The sequence below is a fragment of the Uloborus diversus genome, chromosome 2 (assembly GCF_026930045.1).
Source record: "Uloborus diversus isolate 005 chromosome 2, Udiv.v.3.1, whole genome shotgun sequence".
Taxonomy (NCBI): Eukaryota; Metazoa; Arthropoda; class Arachnida; order Araneae; family Uloboridae; genus Uloborus; species Uloborus diversus.
The window spans coordinates 194,039,454-194,056,459 of NC_072732.1; the positions used below are offsets into that span (position 1 = coordinate 194,039,454).

At 34.5% G+C, this 17,006-nt stretch overlaps 1 protein-coding gene across 1 annotated transcript in view; it reads left to right on the top strand.

Annotated features, from left to right (window-relative positions):
• Positions 1 to 17,006, top strand: part of LOC129217601 (carboxylesterase-like) — a 57,384-nt gene that overhangs the window by 29,516 nt on the left and 10,862 nt on the right. The window contains exons 4-7 of the mRNA XM_054851927.1: positions 844 to 1,056; positions 5,268 to 5,543; positions 7,302 to 7,623; positions 13,312 to 13,383. Coding sequence (XP_054707902.1) covers positions 844 to 1,056; positions 5,268 to 5,543; positions 7,302 to 7,623; positions 13,312 to 13,383 — 883 coding nt within the window. The remainder of the gene's footprint in view (positions 1 to 843; positions 1,057 to 5,267; positions 5,544 to 7,301; positions 7,624 to 13,311; positions 13,384 to 17,006) is intronic.

A 17,006-nucleotide genomic window follows, 5' to 3' on the forward strand; every position in this document is an offset into this window, starting at 1 on the left:
TCTAAGAGTAAATATAAATTTTATGTAGCGCTATTACGTGGAATAGTAAAGTATGCATTCAAAAATATACGAAATACACGAATGAAAGTCAAATTTTTTAAATCTTAAAACTTGTTTCTCAGAGAAAATTTTAAAATGCTACTAACAATAGTATTCTTCTTCATTAAGAAATTCCTTGGGCTTTTTTCAGTAACTAGTTACATCATTATAAGTGTTGTATAGTCAGAAATAAATTAAGAATACTCGAATAAATGACACGGACTAATTATTTGGTATATAGAATTATGTAAGATGTGGCGTATTTGTGCCAGATTGTGCTATAAAACCGGGCTGTAATAAATTGGGCCAAAAATGGGAGTTATTTTTTAGTTAATTCAGCAAGATTCACTCATAATTTTTGGGATCAATACTAGTGTTGACGGGTTTTCATAAATATCTGTATACCGGTAAGACACTTTTACACTCGGTCAAAAATGAAGAAGTACTTTCAGAACTAGTATAGTGAGTGATTAGTATACTGTAGTTTGCAGGTAAACGGCAGTATCTGCAGAAATGAGTTTTTGAGATATTTGAAGAAATGTGTGGTGGATTCAATACTGACAACAGGAAAATGTTGGAAAAAGACTTTTTTCCCCCCCGATTCTTTTTTTTTTTTTTTTTAGCGGAAACCAAATAAGCGAACTTGTACAATAAAAAAAACGTACAATAGATCACAAAAATACAACAAAATGAAAAAGTTACAGTTACTGCCATTTACCTGCACACGTCAGTATATTGTACTAAAACCACAAAATTGAATATTTTTTTACCGGTTTTTTTCCTGTACATCCATGTTCCTTCCAGGGTATGCCATACGCCAAAGCACCAGTTGGGCACTTACGGTGGAAAAAACCTATTTCCTGGTGGTCAGACGGGGAATGGTGCGGAAGAAAAGAACGGAGGAGAGCTCACAAATACGCCAAACCTTGCTTCCACCTGGATCCAGAAACGAAGAAGTTTAGAGGAACAGAAGACTGTCTTTATCTCAATGTCTGGTCTCCAAGACTAGACACTTCAGTAAGTACTTCAATCTGTTAATTATAAAAGCACAAAAAAAAAAAAAAAAAAAGTTAACGCAATCCGCCCTGTGGCACTAAACCAGTTTTTAATCTTATTCTATATTGATTTCATAATAATTGACACTGATGAAGATTGACCATGAATGATGGCGTGTGAACTGGAAGTCAAAACGAAGCCCTTCATTTTGTAATCGGTAGAATCAACGAGAACGCGCGAGTAGTCAAGTTTCGCGTTAAGCCATATCCTATCCATTATAAAATGAAATGGCCCGTTTTCGCATCGACTTCTCGCCCTATCTCTCAGTCGTCAAAGCTTTAACTTTCTTTTGTATTTTTGCATACTAGTTTATTATTTTTTATTTAATTTTGTTTGAGTTAGTTCAAAGCAAATAAAATTCACTAAAGTTTTTAATTTATGGTTTTAAAATTTTGCATGATTTGTTCTTGCCGACTAAATTTATCCGCTTGATGGATGCTCCTTCTGACTGTTTGACCCTTTTTGGCTAACAGCGGCTATCAAGTCGCATAAAAGTTTACTATTATAGTCACTCCAATGTGAGCGTTATTCCTTTTTTGAGCAATATGACTTCAGTGTTGCATTATAGCTGTTTTACATTAAGGATGTCGGTAGTGTCACATTTTTTTTTTAATGTAAAAAGTTTGGAAAAGAAAAATCTACCTTAAATGTGTTAAATACATTAATACATATAAGTCTTCAACATTCTGCATATATAAATTTCTTTTATGAAGGAAATAATAATTTTGCTATTAGAGAATAAAATTAATTAATAGAAACATTAACCGCCCTAATTTTTTAATGCCATAATCATTACGTTGTGTTACTGTGAAATCTCGCTACAACGAATACTAATACAACAAAATTTCCATTTCAGTGAAATAATCTTTCAGCCTCTATTATTTTTAATCTTGAATTCTGTTAGAACTAAATTTCTGCTTGAACGAACTAATTTTGCAGTAGAATAACGTTGTAACGGGATTTCACAGTATCTACTACTCTTACATATGTGTAAACTTTATTATCAGTCTGGGAACTGCACTTGCTTTAAGTGATTACATGTTTGTTAGGAAAAGTAAAAGATTCCAATTATATAAATAACCTTGAAATACAAAGTGCATGATAATTTTACTTCTTTGCTTACATATGGAGTTCATGTATCCAAAAGCATCTTCAACTATCTACTAAAACAACTATTTTTGTCGTTTACCCATTATTTGTTGAAATATGTTGATGTATAAGAGCGGTTGTGCAAAAACGAGGAATTTATCTCAAAAAATAGACTATTTTCTCTATTCCCTATTGGGATTTGACGGCGTATTTTATCTTGGCAGATCAGAAACTTATTTCTGTCAGGATGCAAAACAGAAAAAGGAATCGATTTTGCTTTCATTTCATTTCTGCGTTCTTGTTTCTTTGCAAAGGATTCTAAATCTGGCAAAGACAAATATGCGCATCCAAACTGGAATATACGATTGTTCTGTCGGAAATGATTTATTACACTCGGCTAGTTGATCCCGAAAAGCATGAAAGTTTAAAACTTTCGGGATCTATCTAGTAGCAGAGGAAAATAGACGATATTTATTCGTATATTATAAAGCGTTCATTTTAAAGTTTAAAGTCATTTTGAGTTTGAACTTTGAGGAAAGTTTCGATTTTCCATTCAAACTGCCTGCGAAATAAATGCGTTTGATATTTATAGCATCATTTATTTTATTGAGTGCTCTTTCGCTTTCAAATAAAATTGAAGCACAAAACCAATTACTTTCATTTTCTTCTTCAAACCACGGTGCTGAATGTATTTGAACTAGCTCTTTAAAAGTAATAAAAAATTTTGGAATAAAAAATAGAACCGACTTCAAAATTGCTCTAAAAAGGGAAAAATAGTTTTATTCTTTAAACACCATCGATAATACTTTTAAACAAAATTTTTGAAGTTGGCGCAAAAACAAAACGTAAAAAAATCCAGTACAGCCATGCTTCGTTCATATTTTTTCAGAAAATCATCTAAAGTTAGGAACGAAACATTTATATTGTTACTGTAATATGCTGTTATCATTGCATAATGTATGTGGTAGTGAAGAAAGTGGACCTGGTTAAATTTATAGTTGTAGTCTAGTTGAGTTATGGCTGTGAATGATTTTATCCATCGTTTTTGCGCCAACTTCAAAAATTATGTTTAAAAGTATTATCGATGGTGTTTAAAGAATAAAATTATTTTTCCCTTTTTAGAGCAATTTTGAAGTCGGTTCAATTTTTTATTCCAAAATGTTTTATTTCATTCTTTTTAGTGTAAATGTATTTCAGAAATAGTAAGAAGTTACCATCACGAAACTTCACCTTATTTTTTCCATAAAAATGCCCCATACTAAAATAAACTATAAATACGCCATAAAATTTTAAAGATTGGCACTAAAAATTTATCTTTGTTAATCTCTGGAATTCATTTGTGTGTTAATTTTACGTTTTTAGCCATTTAAATACTACGTTTTCCCTAACTAAGTTACATTTCACAGCATACAAGTTGCTTGTGATGCAATCCTGTATCTCCTTACTTAGCCCAGATCATCTGTTATTCAGTAAGTTACACCCTATAGCCAGGGCTAAGGCAGAAATACATGAAATACACCGCCAGCTCAGTCAATTCCAGCCGAGGACAGCAGTTTAAAACTGTTGTTCTCGGCTGGAATTGACTGAGCTGGCGGTTTATTTCATGTACATCTGTTATTGGCATATGATAATGATAAAAATACTACTATAGTTGAGACAAACCTAATCTGGTAGCATTGTGAAGGCCTAAGCAGATTTTAATCACTGCATTATCTCGCTTCCAGGTTAGGTTTACCTCCGCTATAAAGCAATGACACTGAAGAAACTCGATACTTGCTTCAGAGAAACCTTCATTCCAAATTATCACCACAATTACTATTAATATTACTGTTGTATGGCACCAAACTTTTATAACAATGGGTTTTATATTTAATCATTTAATAGGGAAATTGCATGAAATTTAATTTTTTTTGCCAATAACTTTTTTTTCTAAAGAACAAATATCGTCAAACAAAGTAATGGGACCTAAGTTGAACCATCTTCTATCCATTAAAAAAAGAATCATCAAAATCGGTTCACTAGGTGAGACGCTGTGAGTGGACAAACAAACAAAAAAAAAAACATACATACGGTATGAACTGATAACCGCCTCCTTTTTGAAGTCGGTTAAAAAATGGTTTTTTGTACTGTATATTTTAACGTTTTCTTTTTATTTTATCATAAAGCGAAGTCCTCAGCATACAGACATTATCAATTTCAATGTAAATATTATGTTACCAAACATTTATTTTAGAGCTAGGATTAAGATTCTGACGTATTACAGATAGTTCAAGTAACTTTATTACGATTTTGCCCTTTAATTACTTTGGGAACAAAAGGTCAGCATTCCGTGCATACGGAAGTACTAATTTTATCCCCATTTAATTAACCATTCGGATTGTACTTTCATTTCTCAAGGAAAATAGAATTTATTAATTTCAACTATAGGTACCCCATGGAGTCGTAAGATTAACGTGTTCGTTTTGTTTCTACATTTCTCTCAAGGCTACTTTAGCATCGCAACCGTTATATATATAAACAAACGAAACTATCTAAAATCCACTGAATAGGTGTGCAAAAAATGCAGAAAAATAAAGTAAACCGTGTCAGATACCAGTGATCTTTAAAACGGAAACACGATGTATTTTCCATCTAAAGGGTTAGTTAAATTTCTGCAGTGGTATTAAAATCATTTTTCTTGCTCCATTCACATGGTATCTAGTTTAAATGCAATGATATGTTAAAGCTAATTCAATTCATGTGCGTTAAAATACTGACGGTCATTTTTAATACCAAACCAATCTGGTATCTTTATTAGGCACAATTGCAGGTTTGTCCAAACACAAAAAAGGATGTGCAACTTCCCTGAAATCTTTGACTGCAGGGTTTAATCGTGACTGCTGATAACAACAGGAAGCGACTACAGTTTTTCAAGAAGACACGAGTACATCTAGGATATTTTTCTTGCAAAAACCTCGGCTATAATCTGTTTTTTTTTTTTTTTTTTTTTTGACGTTGATCGTTAAAGTGTCAGTTAACAAACGAAAGTACCTGAGAAAAAAAAATTCCAATGGGAGGGTTTAAATAATACCTTTTTATTTCAGGCAGGCCTTGAAGTAATGGTATGGATCCATGGTGGATTTTTGCAATGGGGAAGTGGACATGAGCCCGGTGTTTGCCCGTCGGGGAGAGTGGCAAAGAGACTGAATGCTGTTTTTGTGTCCTTCAACTACCGACTGGGAGCTCTGGGTTTCATGGCTTTAGACATCTTGTCCCAAAACCCTCAAGATGCCAAAGGAAACTACGGATTGTGGGACCAGGTAGTCGCGCTGCAGTGGGTCAAGCAAAACATCCGAGCCTTCGGGGGAGATCCAGAAAAGGTATGATCCCACCGTCTTCTTTATTTAAAAAACAACTCGTAACAGGGGATGTGAAAAAGGGGACGCGAGGTCTCAGAGATCGATCTATTTGGAATTTTTTAAAAATTCGTGTGATAATGATATATTCCTCTAATATTCAATTGATGTTCTTGGACCTTTTATTCGAAAGGAAAAAAATATTTTTGTATTTTTAATCGAAATATACCTTTTCCGAGGAAATTTTGCTAGAGTCTTAAGATTTTTCGAGAAAATCATATGCTGTAGCAAATAACAATATAATTGTAATAAAAACGGATTTATTATTTATTAATTATTTCATTTTAGGGGTTTTAATATATACAGAACATTTTAATACCAGAAAACTGGTTATATCAAGTTACGGGAAATTTTTGACATCCCTTTAACTGTTAGTAATTCGCGTCGTATTTCAAAAAAAAAAAAAATGCTTTCATTGTCCCTAGAACATCATTGCGTAACGTTTGTGAACATTTTAAACAACTCTCAACCTCATCTAGAATACTTTGCATCTCTTCCACATAACGCGGATAAGATTAAATGAACCTATATCCGCGGTTTCTAACGTTGTAAGAGTCATGTCTACTACAGCCGAAAATTGTAACGCACTGAAACGCAGGTGCAGTCTCACTGACCGCTTCTAAGAATGCAATGAAATTTAAACCAGAGGCACTTGCCTAAAGATACTGATAAGCAAGGGCAAGGGGGTCAAGGTCACAAAACAAAAAGCTATTGGGAAAAACCATTCAATAGGACTGAAAATGAAATAGGGGTGATCGGACGAACTTTTGAGCGGTCTGTGAGACCGCACATCCTCTGTTAAGGGTTAACATCTTGTAATACAAATGAAATCACTTACATTTTTAATAATTTTAAAATAACTTCAACGCATTCAAATTTAATGATACCTGGTAGAAATAGTCATATTATATAATGTTTATGTAATGTTTATGTCATATTATATAATGTCGAAACGTTATACATTTTAAGTGTCAGTGTTAAACCTCGTTTTAAAGAAGTCAATAATTTCATACTAAATTGCACGTTGTTTGACGCCTGAAAGTCGCTTTAAGTTAAAATAATGTTTCACGTTTGCGTAAAAGCACTTATAAATGCAAAATTATTTGAGATATTTTGTTTATACTAGGCTTCTATGATAGACATAAATCAAAATTAAAATTAAAGAACGAATTATTAGAATTACTTTTTTAAAAATTTCATACTGAAATTATGCGTCCCTGAAAATATTAAATTTTAACTTTATGCACTTCTATTAAAGAGGCAAAAACTGGAAAAAGAACAGAAATTGATGAGAAATAAGATGCCAGTACCTTAAGAGTCTTTCTAAAAAAAAAAAAGCTTTCCGATTTTTTCATTTTATTTGAAATGCACTGCAGTTAACTTGGTTTCGTTACGTTCATTCGTAATAACTTAAAAGAACGAGTGTGATGCTAAAGAAAAAAAGTAAACTTTGTGTAGAAGTTGAATGTATGAAACGCAAACATGTGGCACACATGTATTACAAAGTAAAGTAACTTGAATACACAGGTTTCAAAATTACTAATCGCTCTTGAATCAAAGCAAAAGACGAGCATTTGTATAACTTACATCTTAAAACTTACTACTTGTACATACTGTAAAAGGTTTCTTACTGACCATAAGCATGGACGAGGATGTAATTTATTTATTCTAATTCATCATATTGTCGATATAATTTAGGAAGGGATATTTTTTTTCTTTTAGGTAACAGTTTTTGGTGCGGATTCCGGAGCTGCGTCAATTTTAGCACTTCAATCTTCCGAAATTGCTAAGGATCTCTTCCGCTCAGCCTGGCTTTTGGGTCCATCCTTCACGTTCAATCGCACCTTTGAAGATCTTTCTCAGCACCATCGCGCCTTTTTCCTCGCAAGAAGTAGTTGTACAAATGCCACCTGCCTTCGTCACCTACCAGCACACACGATAGCGGAAACTTATCTGTGGAAAGACGAACCATCCTTTAGAATACGGGATCAGAACGATCTTCCTATTCCAGGAATTTATCCGGAGCAAATGATAGTACTAGACGGTAAGTTGACTGCGGCTAGCTTCACGTAGTTTTTCTATTCAATTTCTTTAATGAGACGTCATAGATTCATTAAAGACTAGACGTACTAATATATATATATTATATATATATTAGTTATATATAATATATATATTAGTACGTCTAGTCTTTCATTATTAGTTCGTATTATTAGTTCGTATAATTTAACAGACTAGACGTACGTAGCCAAAGTGGTCTGCAAAGTAAGTTGAATAAGCTACTTATTCAGATTAAGGATTTGAACAAGCTAAAAAACGGAAGATCGACTAGTGTGGCCACTGCAGATTATAATAGTACTGTATGGTACGTCGGCACTGTCATTTATTTACTTGATTTTATTATTCGATTCTTCGAAGAGAAGTCGTAGGTTCGTGTATAATGCCAAATTCGGTGACAAAGTGATTTGAACAAAATGATGAAACTCTTATGTTTCATATGAAATACCCAGACCCATTTCTGCCAATTTCAATCTATTAAATTAAGTTTAAAATAAAAACAAAAAGAAGTGAAATTTGCTGGTCTCTTGAATACAGATACTGAAAACCATTCAAGAAAAAAAGAATTTTTTTTTTTTTTTTGCAAATTTAAATAGGCTTTATCCAGAATGCACTATGTTACATTAAATAGAACAACCTTGCAGTTTTAACCTCTTTGATCAGATTAGATACCTGGACTGATCTGGATTAGATACCTGAAATGCTTTCTTGAAACTAACTTGCTCTATAAATAGGACAAGCCAGCTTCGGGAAGGCTGCGCTGATCCTAGTTTCAGTACTGTGATGCTGCCAGATTAGATTTGCCCAAACTATGGAATGGCTTTAAATAATAACGTTTACTTTTCTTAGTCTCACAAAGGAAATGATGAGGAAAAGATTAGTTACGTGACGTAACACTACCGCGCACAGAAAACAAACAAAGAAAAAGAGCCTCAGGAGAAAAATACGATTTAGGCGATCGTTTTAGTAGATTGCTTCATATACAAATCATAAAATAGCCCATCCAAACTTGATTGTTAAAAAAGAATTTTGGAAAACTGCAAGCAAAAATAAGTGAGAAAAAATTTAAAACATTTTGAAATACTTAAATGCGATGTTTGATAAAAGGTCATAATGTGAAACCTGTGTAAGTTGACCACTTGCGAAGCACTAATTTAGTGGTCAACTTAAACAGATGGTCAACTTATAAAGGTTTGATTTATATGATATAGGTCTAATTCAACACGAAAAACAACGGTCAACTTAGACAGGTGATCAACTTGCAAAAGTGGCTAACTTTACTGGTTTTTAGCAGAGGCCGTTTTCTGACAATGGGTTCACAAACTTTGAAATTCTATTTTTTTTGCAAGTTTTTCCTTAATTGTATCGCTGATCAAAAAGAAAAAAAAAACAGATAAGCATTACTGTTTTCTCAAAATGTGTCTCAGAGGAGCCGACGAAGATCTTATGCAAAAAAAAAGAAAAAAAAAACACTTAAATCTATAAAACATACAATTAAAAATAAACTGGTTATTACATTAATTAAAGCTACGTTTTTGCACGACTTGTGTTTTTAGTACTCAGGGATTTATTCATATTATTTTCTTTAAATATGAGTACTAGTTACGGCGACTTTATCATCAAATTTAGTGACTAAAGTTGTAAAAAATGTATCTTCTTTATTTTTTTTTCCATCGCAAAGCTTATGATTGAAAGATGGCAAGTCAAAGTCAACAATTGACGGAAGGCAACATTTGATCACGCCGAGTTTGTTTTCAAACTAAATAAAATACAAAAATTTAACTAATTCACTAACTTCCTGAAAATAAAAAATTAAATCTTATATACTATACTGAAAATGAACACCTTAGGAAGGACAAGAAAAGCAAAATTGGAATTATATCTCTGTCGAAAATCTTAGAATTCTTTTCATGATACCAGATTTTAAAATAACGCACAGAAAGATATAGCATATAGTTTATGGAATCAGGACAAATCTAATCCTTAACAAAATACAGAAGACAATTCCGAAATATAGTTTGTAAAAGGTTGAGAACCACCAAAAAAGCTAATATGTATTGAATGTACCTCAGAAAATATAAGTATAACATACATATTAAATTTTGTAGAACTTTGGCATTTCCAAACATTCACGTTTCTTATCGTAACGTGCAATAGTTAGTAGGGTGATGCCAAACATGAAAAAAGAAACTTTGGTAATAAAGTTGATTCTGTCTGCAAGCAAATGAAATTGACTGAGCACTGAAGTTAGGGTACTTTCAGAAACAGACACCGATTGCACTGGTGTTACCGCAAGCAATTGAAACGGTAGTCTCTATATGAAAACGTGCAGAAACTCCACAACAAGCGCTTCCAAACGCTTGTGGATGTATTGATGCGACCGGTGTCTGTTTACAAAAGTACCCTAGTAAGTGTTTTTACAATATTATATTAAAAGAAAGTTTTAAATTGTGTGACTCTCGATTGAAAGATAGTTTAAAACAACCTAATTGAAAATTCTACATTGATTTATGCTTGAATGCAATGTTCTAACGTAACACACTGGTGTGCAAAAATTAAGGACGAGACGGTTTTTTCAATATAACTTTGTACAAAAGTTTTCCAAATCAACATATTTAATTCTATAAGATCTCCAATACGTAAGGACATGTGTAATGTAAGCAACACTTACTAAAAGAGAAATTAGAGGGATAAAAAGAAGCTTTATTGAAGAAGTAGCATGGAGCGCAATGCGACTGAAGGCCGAAACATCCCTGTGATGGGTGTCCAGCAAGAAACATCCGGTCTTTAGTAGGGGATATGATCTCCCCCGACTGCTAGGCAGGTTTCACAGCGTCTGCCCATGCTGAGAATGAGGATGTCAATGAGTTGTTGAGGCATTGCTGCCCATTCGTCTTGCAGCGCCAATCAAAGCTCCCGAATCGTTACTCGGGGTAAGGTACGAGCTGCTAAGCGTCTGCCTAGAAAATCCCATACATGCTCGATGGGATTGAGATCCGGAGATCGTGCCGTCCAATCCATACGTTCAATATCCTCACTCTCTAAGAGCTGTTCGGCAGCCTCTGTGCGATGACATGGTGCATTGTCGTCCATGAAAAGGAACTGCGGACCCATAGCGCCTCTAAAAAGATTTACATATGGAAGAAGAATCTCGTTACAATAATGGGTCCCGTTGACTGAACCTGCGTCGAAGATGTGAAGGTCTGTACGACTACCATGCATGATGCCTCCCCAAACGAGAACACCGCGACCTCCATACCTGTCCCTTTCAATGATGTTCGAGGGATGATTGCGGCTTCCCGGTCTCTCCAGATGAGTATGCGATGAGAATCGCTACTCAGACTGAATCTGCTCTCATGTGTGAAGAGTACTCGTCCCCATTCATTGTGTCTCCAATTCCGGTGTTCCCGGAACCACAGAGAACGCCTTCTCCGATGGGCAGGCGTTAGAGGTACACACCGTATAGGGCGTCGTGCAAACAGACCGCCACCGTGCAGTCTTCTGGCCACGGTAAAACGCGATATCGATCGTCCAGTCGCCTGTGTCGAGTGTCTAGCGATTTCTCCCGCTGTCTGTCGCCTGTTTCTTCTGGCCTGTAAGACAATATACCGGTCCTCTGCGGGTGTGGTTCCTCGTGGACGACCACTACTGAACTCCCGGATAGCTGTTCCGGTAGTTTGAAATTGTCTCCAAAGTCGTGAAACGATGCTGTGAGCAATTCCGAACTCTGCAGCCACACTTGTCACACTGCGGCCTTCCTCCAACTTCCCAATGATTCGACCTCGGGTAGAAGCATCCAGATGTCGTCTTACAGATTGATCATTCGCCATTTCTCGCTGAGGCAGCAACTCGGTGTGAATTTAACTGCTCTACGGCGTACACTCTTTGCCAGAAATACTGATCTTACACCGACAACATGCTTTATACTACTCAGACACTCCCCCATTACGTCTGCCTGCATATCTGCGCATGTGCTACCGTACATCACCTTACTTAATCTCCTAATTGGTCTTTCTGTCCGCTCTGCCTCTTCGTTCAGCTGATATGCTAATTTTTCGACTTCGTCCTTAATTGTTGCACACCAGTGTAACTAGTTTCAACATATGACCATTTAAGAAGGTAAACATAAGAAATAACAACGTATATTAGCACAAAGGTGCAGATTATTGCTGACGCGTGTTTCAGGGTCACAAGGTAACCCTTTTTTCAGTTAAAAACAAGTAAACGTATTTCTTATTTTTATATTTAGAGCACAAAGGTGATCTGAATTCATTTTGATTAAATCAGAATTTACACGATGTGATTGCTCCAAAAATTGCTTGCGCGCAGTAAGCGAATTTGCGGTTTCTACTCCTGCCTCTGTCTCTGATGTTATTTCCTTCTCTGTATGATGTTAATTTCATTCTGATTTTTACTATCGGTGCCGAGTAAAACTCGATATGGACCACGGTGAAATGTCTGTAATAATAAGAATTACTATTGCGCTCAACCCCAAGCTCGCTGTCACCGAAAATAAGCCTTTTTTTCCCCCGTTGGCAACGATCAGCGCTTGCTTTGCCACCGGTCGGTTGATCACATGACAGCTTATGACGTTAGTGGTTATTCACCAGTTGTTCTCCAACCGATGCTTCATCGAACGCTTTCGGTTGTCCCCCGGTTACTTGCGCAGACGAATAAGGAGCAGGTGAAAAATACTTATTATTGGTCAAAAATATCACGTATTAAACAATCAACCAGCTTAAATTGCGATCGACCGGTGAAGCTAAAGAACGACTTTGTAAACAACCAGTTAACCATTGTAAAAGAGTTTTTATTCAACTAGTTAACCAGTACCTCTATTAAAAGGAATCGATTAGTCATTGGTCGACCGGTAGCGGTATGCGAACGCAACCTTACTTCTAAGCGTCCGTCGTATTTTGGCTTTCCGTTGGCCATTGTGCTTCGGCTAATCCGTTGTTCATGTTTTGCTCACTAGGTGTTTGATTCTAGAATGAGTGTTTTTAGGGTACTTGAATATAATTTTCGAGGAAGAAAACTACAGGCTACGGACTCTATAGATGAAAGATCTGAACTCGGATTGGTCCGAAATGTAGGCATGCTATGTACGCTAAGAAATACATTGCAAATAGAGTAAATTTCCAAATAGAAGCTACTACGAAATGATGACTCAAATTTGTGATTTTTTGTCATGCACTACGACTGGAGAAAGGATTTCACTACTGGAGAAAAGAGTTGACTACTGGAGAAAGGAGTTGAACTCTAGTAATAAATACACAAAATTTACCTTAGCATCCTAATGCTGTTACGATGGTAAAGTACGCTTTCCAAGCATGTGGGAAATTCCCGATCTATTAAAGGAACGAGTTGCATGTGAAAGTAATTGTCCCCTTGAAATGTATGAAAATCGAAAGTGCTTCTTATAAGATTCATAAAATAATAATAATAATACTAATAATAACACTATGCGTTTTTAATACATATAGATCAAGAATTATATTTTAGTCACAAGTGAGAAAGCGTAACAAGCTCGGATCGCAAAGCGATCCGAAGGAACTGGGTAAATAGTTCAGGGTGTTGGCCAGCGTAAGCAAGTAGTGGGCGAGAGCCCCCTGGTTTAAGTATTATTTTAAAATGCAAAAATATAAGTTTTATATCAAACGCATTTGGTTTATAGGTGAACTTCTGCAGCAGACGCCCATTGAAGCCATAGCGTCTGGAAATGGTGAACAAATACCGACTCTGGTAGGTGAGTATTTAATCGCATTTTAAAAACGTCGAAGTAAATTATAAAATGCTTATTTTTTTCTGTTATGCATGCATTTGTACAAATTAAATTGGTTTGTTATTCGGTAAAATATAAAAGAAAGCGTAACATGCTTGAGAAATATGTTTAAAACTGGTGTGACGTCTTTTATGCATAGGATCTTTATGTAAAATGCGATAAGACAGCGACCGTAGACAGCGCTCATGAATAGCAGTACAGTACCTCCGTGCATTGTCATGTATTTTCCACTTTTGTATCAGTATTGCACATATTGTATTGCTCTGTCCACTTTTTCCAATTTGTAACAAAACTTAACGTTTATCTGATAAACTATTTCAAGTTGAAAAAAGTTTTTTTCGTGCCCGGTGTTCAGATGCAAATGAAAGCAGCAGTTTCCTGCGCTCATTGCTTATGTCTGATTTGTCTTTAGTCATTCCGTACTACTATTTATTTCTTTTCTTTTTTTTTCACGTTGCTTTTACGCCTTCTTCTACTCAACGAAACTTTTAGACACGACACAGCTTGAGGACTCCTGGACCAAGCAATAAACTCTTACAGGGTTTGTCCGGAAAGTAATAGGACTGAGTCGATTAAAAATGTAGAATATGTAGAATGTTCATTCCCTTATAATATTTCTTGTAAAATGTATATTACTAAAAGAAAAACAAGTTGCTACTAAAATGTATTTAACTTCAATGTTAATAGAAAAAACAATAAAAATATAATTATGTTTAAAAGTAAGTTTAAAAAAAAAACTTTTCAAAAATTTAGGTTATTGGTGAGACATTCGAAAATAATTTTGACCCCCAGCTTTCTAATTTTTCTCTAATATGAGGTAGTGAGAAGCGAAGGGATGTAACTGAAAATTTTCAAGGTTTGAGTTTGTCTTCCTAGGTAGGCTTTTGCTGCATTATTTTTTCCTAAATCATGATGTACAGCAACACCTACCAGGGCTCCTAGCACTATCTCTTGCCCGAAGACAGAGGAGAGGATTACCTACCATTTGTACTGGTTTTCTAAAAAAATTTAATTTTGCCACTTACACATCTTTGCTTCTCACTGTCTCATATGTAAACGGACATACGAACCAAAAGCCGCTCGTATTTTTTTGTATAATTGCTCACTATGATAAGCTGCTAAATATAGTCCCTGAGAAAAGTAAGAAAAAAACAACGTCAAAAAAGCACAAATTGCAGATTACTGTTGACACGTGTTTCGGCGTTACGGGGAACGCCTTTTTCAATGCAAAAAGTAATGAGCTTATGAATGAAAAGACATCCGACAAAATCCAGACAAAAGCCTTTTCATCCATAAGCTCATTACTTTTTGCATTGTAAAACTCGTTCCCTGTAACGCCGAAACAAGTGTCTGCAGTAATCTGTAATTTGTACTTTTTTGACGCTGTTTTTTCTTACTTTTCTGTTCAGCACAAAGGTATTTTTTTATCTTATAGTCCCTGAGAGTTTCTCTACGGAGTTAGGATAAGGATAAGCAGTCAAACTATTTCAAAATTTCAATAAGGCAGGTTCGAAACCATTGCTTATTACTTTTTGCTGAAATTATAACATACTCTAGTTGGTACGCAGTTTAGTCCAGAAATTAAAAGTACATGTAATGCTTAAGCTAAATTAAAAATAAATAAAAAAAACATCTATGCTAATTATTATCAGCGTGTCAGCTTCATTCATGTTTGAAGCAATTTTTCTACTTCTATGATAAACCTGTTTTTTTTGGGAAAAACCATTAAAATAGACATAGAGGCAAAAAGTATATTGTGTAATATTTGTATGAATTTGACATTATTTATCAACAAAAAGCCATCCATGATAAACCTTTTTGTCAATTCATGCGTTATAATAATTTGTAGCACTTTTCTACTAAAGTCATAAACAAAGTTTTATGTTAAGAAAACCATAAAAATTGACATATACTAAAAGCATATCTTGTGCTAATGTTCTTAATGTAAAAGATGGTAAGAACTGCAGACGAAACTACAATTTATGCTTAGATAATAATTTCCAAAATTAAAATTCCCATGGGTGCGTTTTAAAAATGAAGAGTAATATTTGAACACGCACATTTGTAACCTTTTAGCAGAAGGTTGCGTGCTTGAATAATGCTTTTAACTGAAGGTTGGTAATGCTAAATGATGCGTGATTGAACTTTTCTGTAAAACGAATTTTACGTTGACTTATATTAGGATATATCTGTTCTTTGATAATCGATAAGTACGTACATGTATATGCATGTGAATTCCTTAACTAAATTTTTATTATTTTCTTAGATATACTCTCTAATAGATACCTCGTTGCAAGCGAGATAACTTTAAAGTCTAATCAAAGTCTTGATAGTTTTCAAGTTATAAAATAATTTTGTAACCATTTCGATGTGCATTATTTTCTTGGTTTTATCTTAACATTTAGTAATCATGTGTACTGATAGCTTAAACATGACACAAAATATTTGTTTGATTTACTTCCGTCGCTGCAAGTAGTTTGAAAGTTAAAGAAAAAAAAAAGCTATTTACTGAAGTGTAAAGTGATACTTCTAAAAAATTTATTGACGAACCCTGTTTTTTCAGAACTTCAATCTCTAATTTTATATTAAACCCCACTTTCAATATTTTTATCCTAGGTCATCAAAAGTTTGGCATTTTTTATTAAGGGTGATACTAGTGATACTAGTAGTTGTTTATACTGTCAGCTTCACCCAATCGGATACCCTATTGTCCGTTTTTCAGAAGAATGCACTTGATTCCTCAGTCGTCACGTGGTATCCGATGATTCTATTTCGGAAGAAGGTATATTCGGATCATAGCATTTTGTTGTAAAAGCAGCGATTTTAAAAATGTAAGAGTAATTAAAATGCCAACAGACAAGTGAAGCAAGTGATGTAAAGGACACGAAGACTTTTTTGCACATTAAAATGCACGCTCAAGTTAAGGCTGTCTGGTTGTCTCCTTAAGAAGCGCGTGGAATGCGTGTTGATCACCCCCGCGTAAAATGGAACTCTGCGTTCAAGGGGGCGCGACGAAGTGCCTTCTCGTGAAAATCGGACAACAATTCCCCGCTAATAAGAACAAAACCTATCGTAACCGGACATTTCCCCAAAGACGTAATGTTAACGTTTTCCGTTTATTCTAAAATCTTCCCTTGTTAATCGAATAAGATGTTTTTTTCAAAAAAAAAAAATAAATAAATAAATAAATGAAATGAAATGAAATGAAATAAAATAAAATAAAATAAAATAAAATAAATAAATAAAATAAATGACATAAAATGGAGAAATTCCTAGAAAACTCCAGAGCCAAAATGAACCCCTAAACAGGGAATAAACAAACTTTGAAAATTTAAGCGCAGATTTTTTTTTTTTTTTTTTTTTTTTTTTACGTTTTCGAAAAGAAGATACAAAAACGCTCCCAAAAAACTTTGCGCAAACAGGAATAGAATTTTTTACAAATTAATGGCGGAAAAGTAGCGCCAAAGCAAAAATCTCTTAATCTAAATTCGTAAATTACATCTTTTAATTTTTTGCATGTAATTAACTTAACTATTATATTTTTCGCTGTTTATTAGGCTTGTTTCAAAAATATTTTACCCCTAACA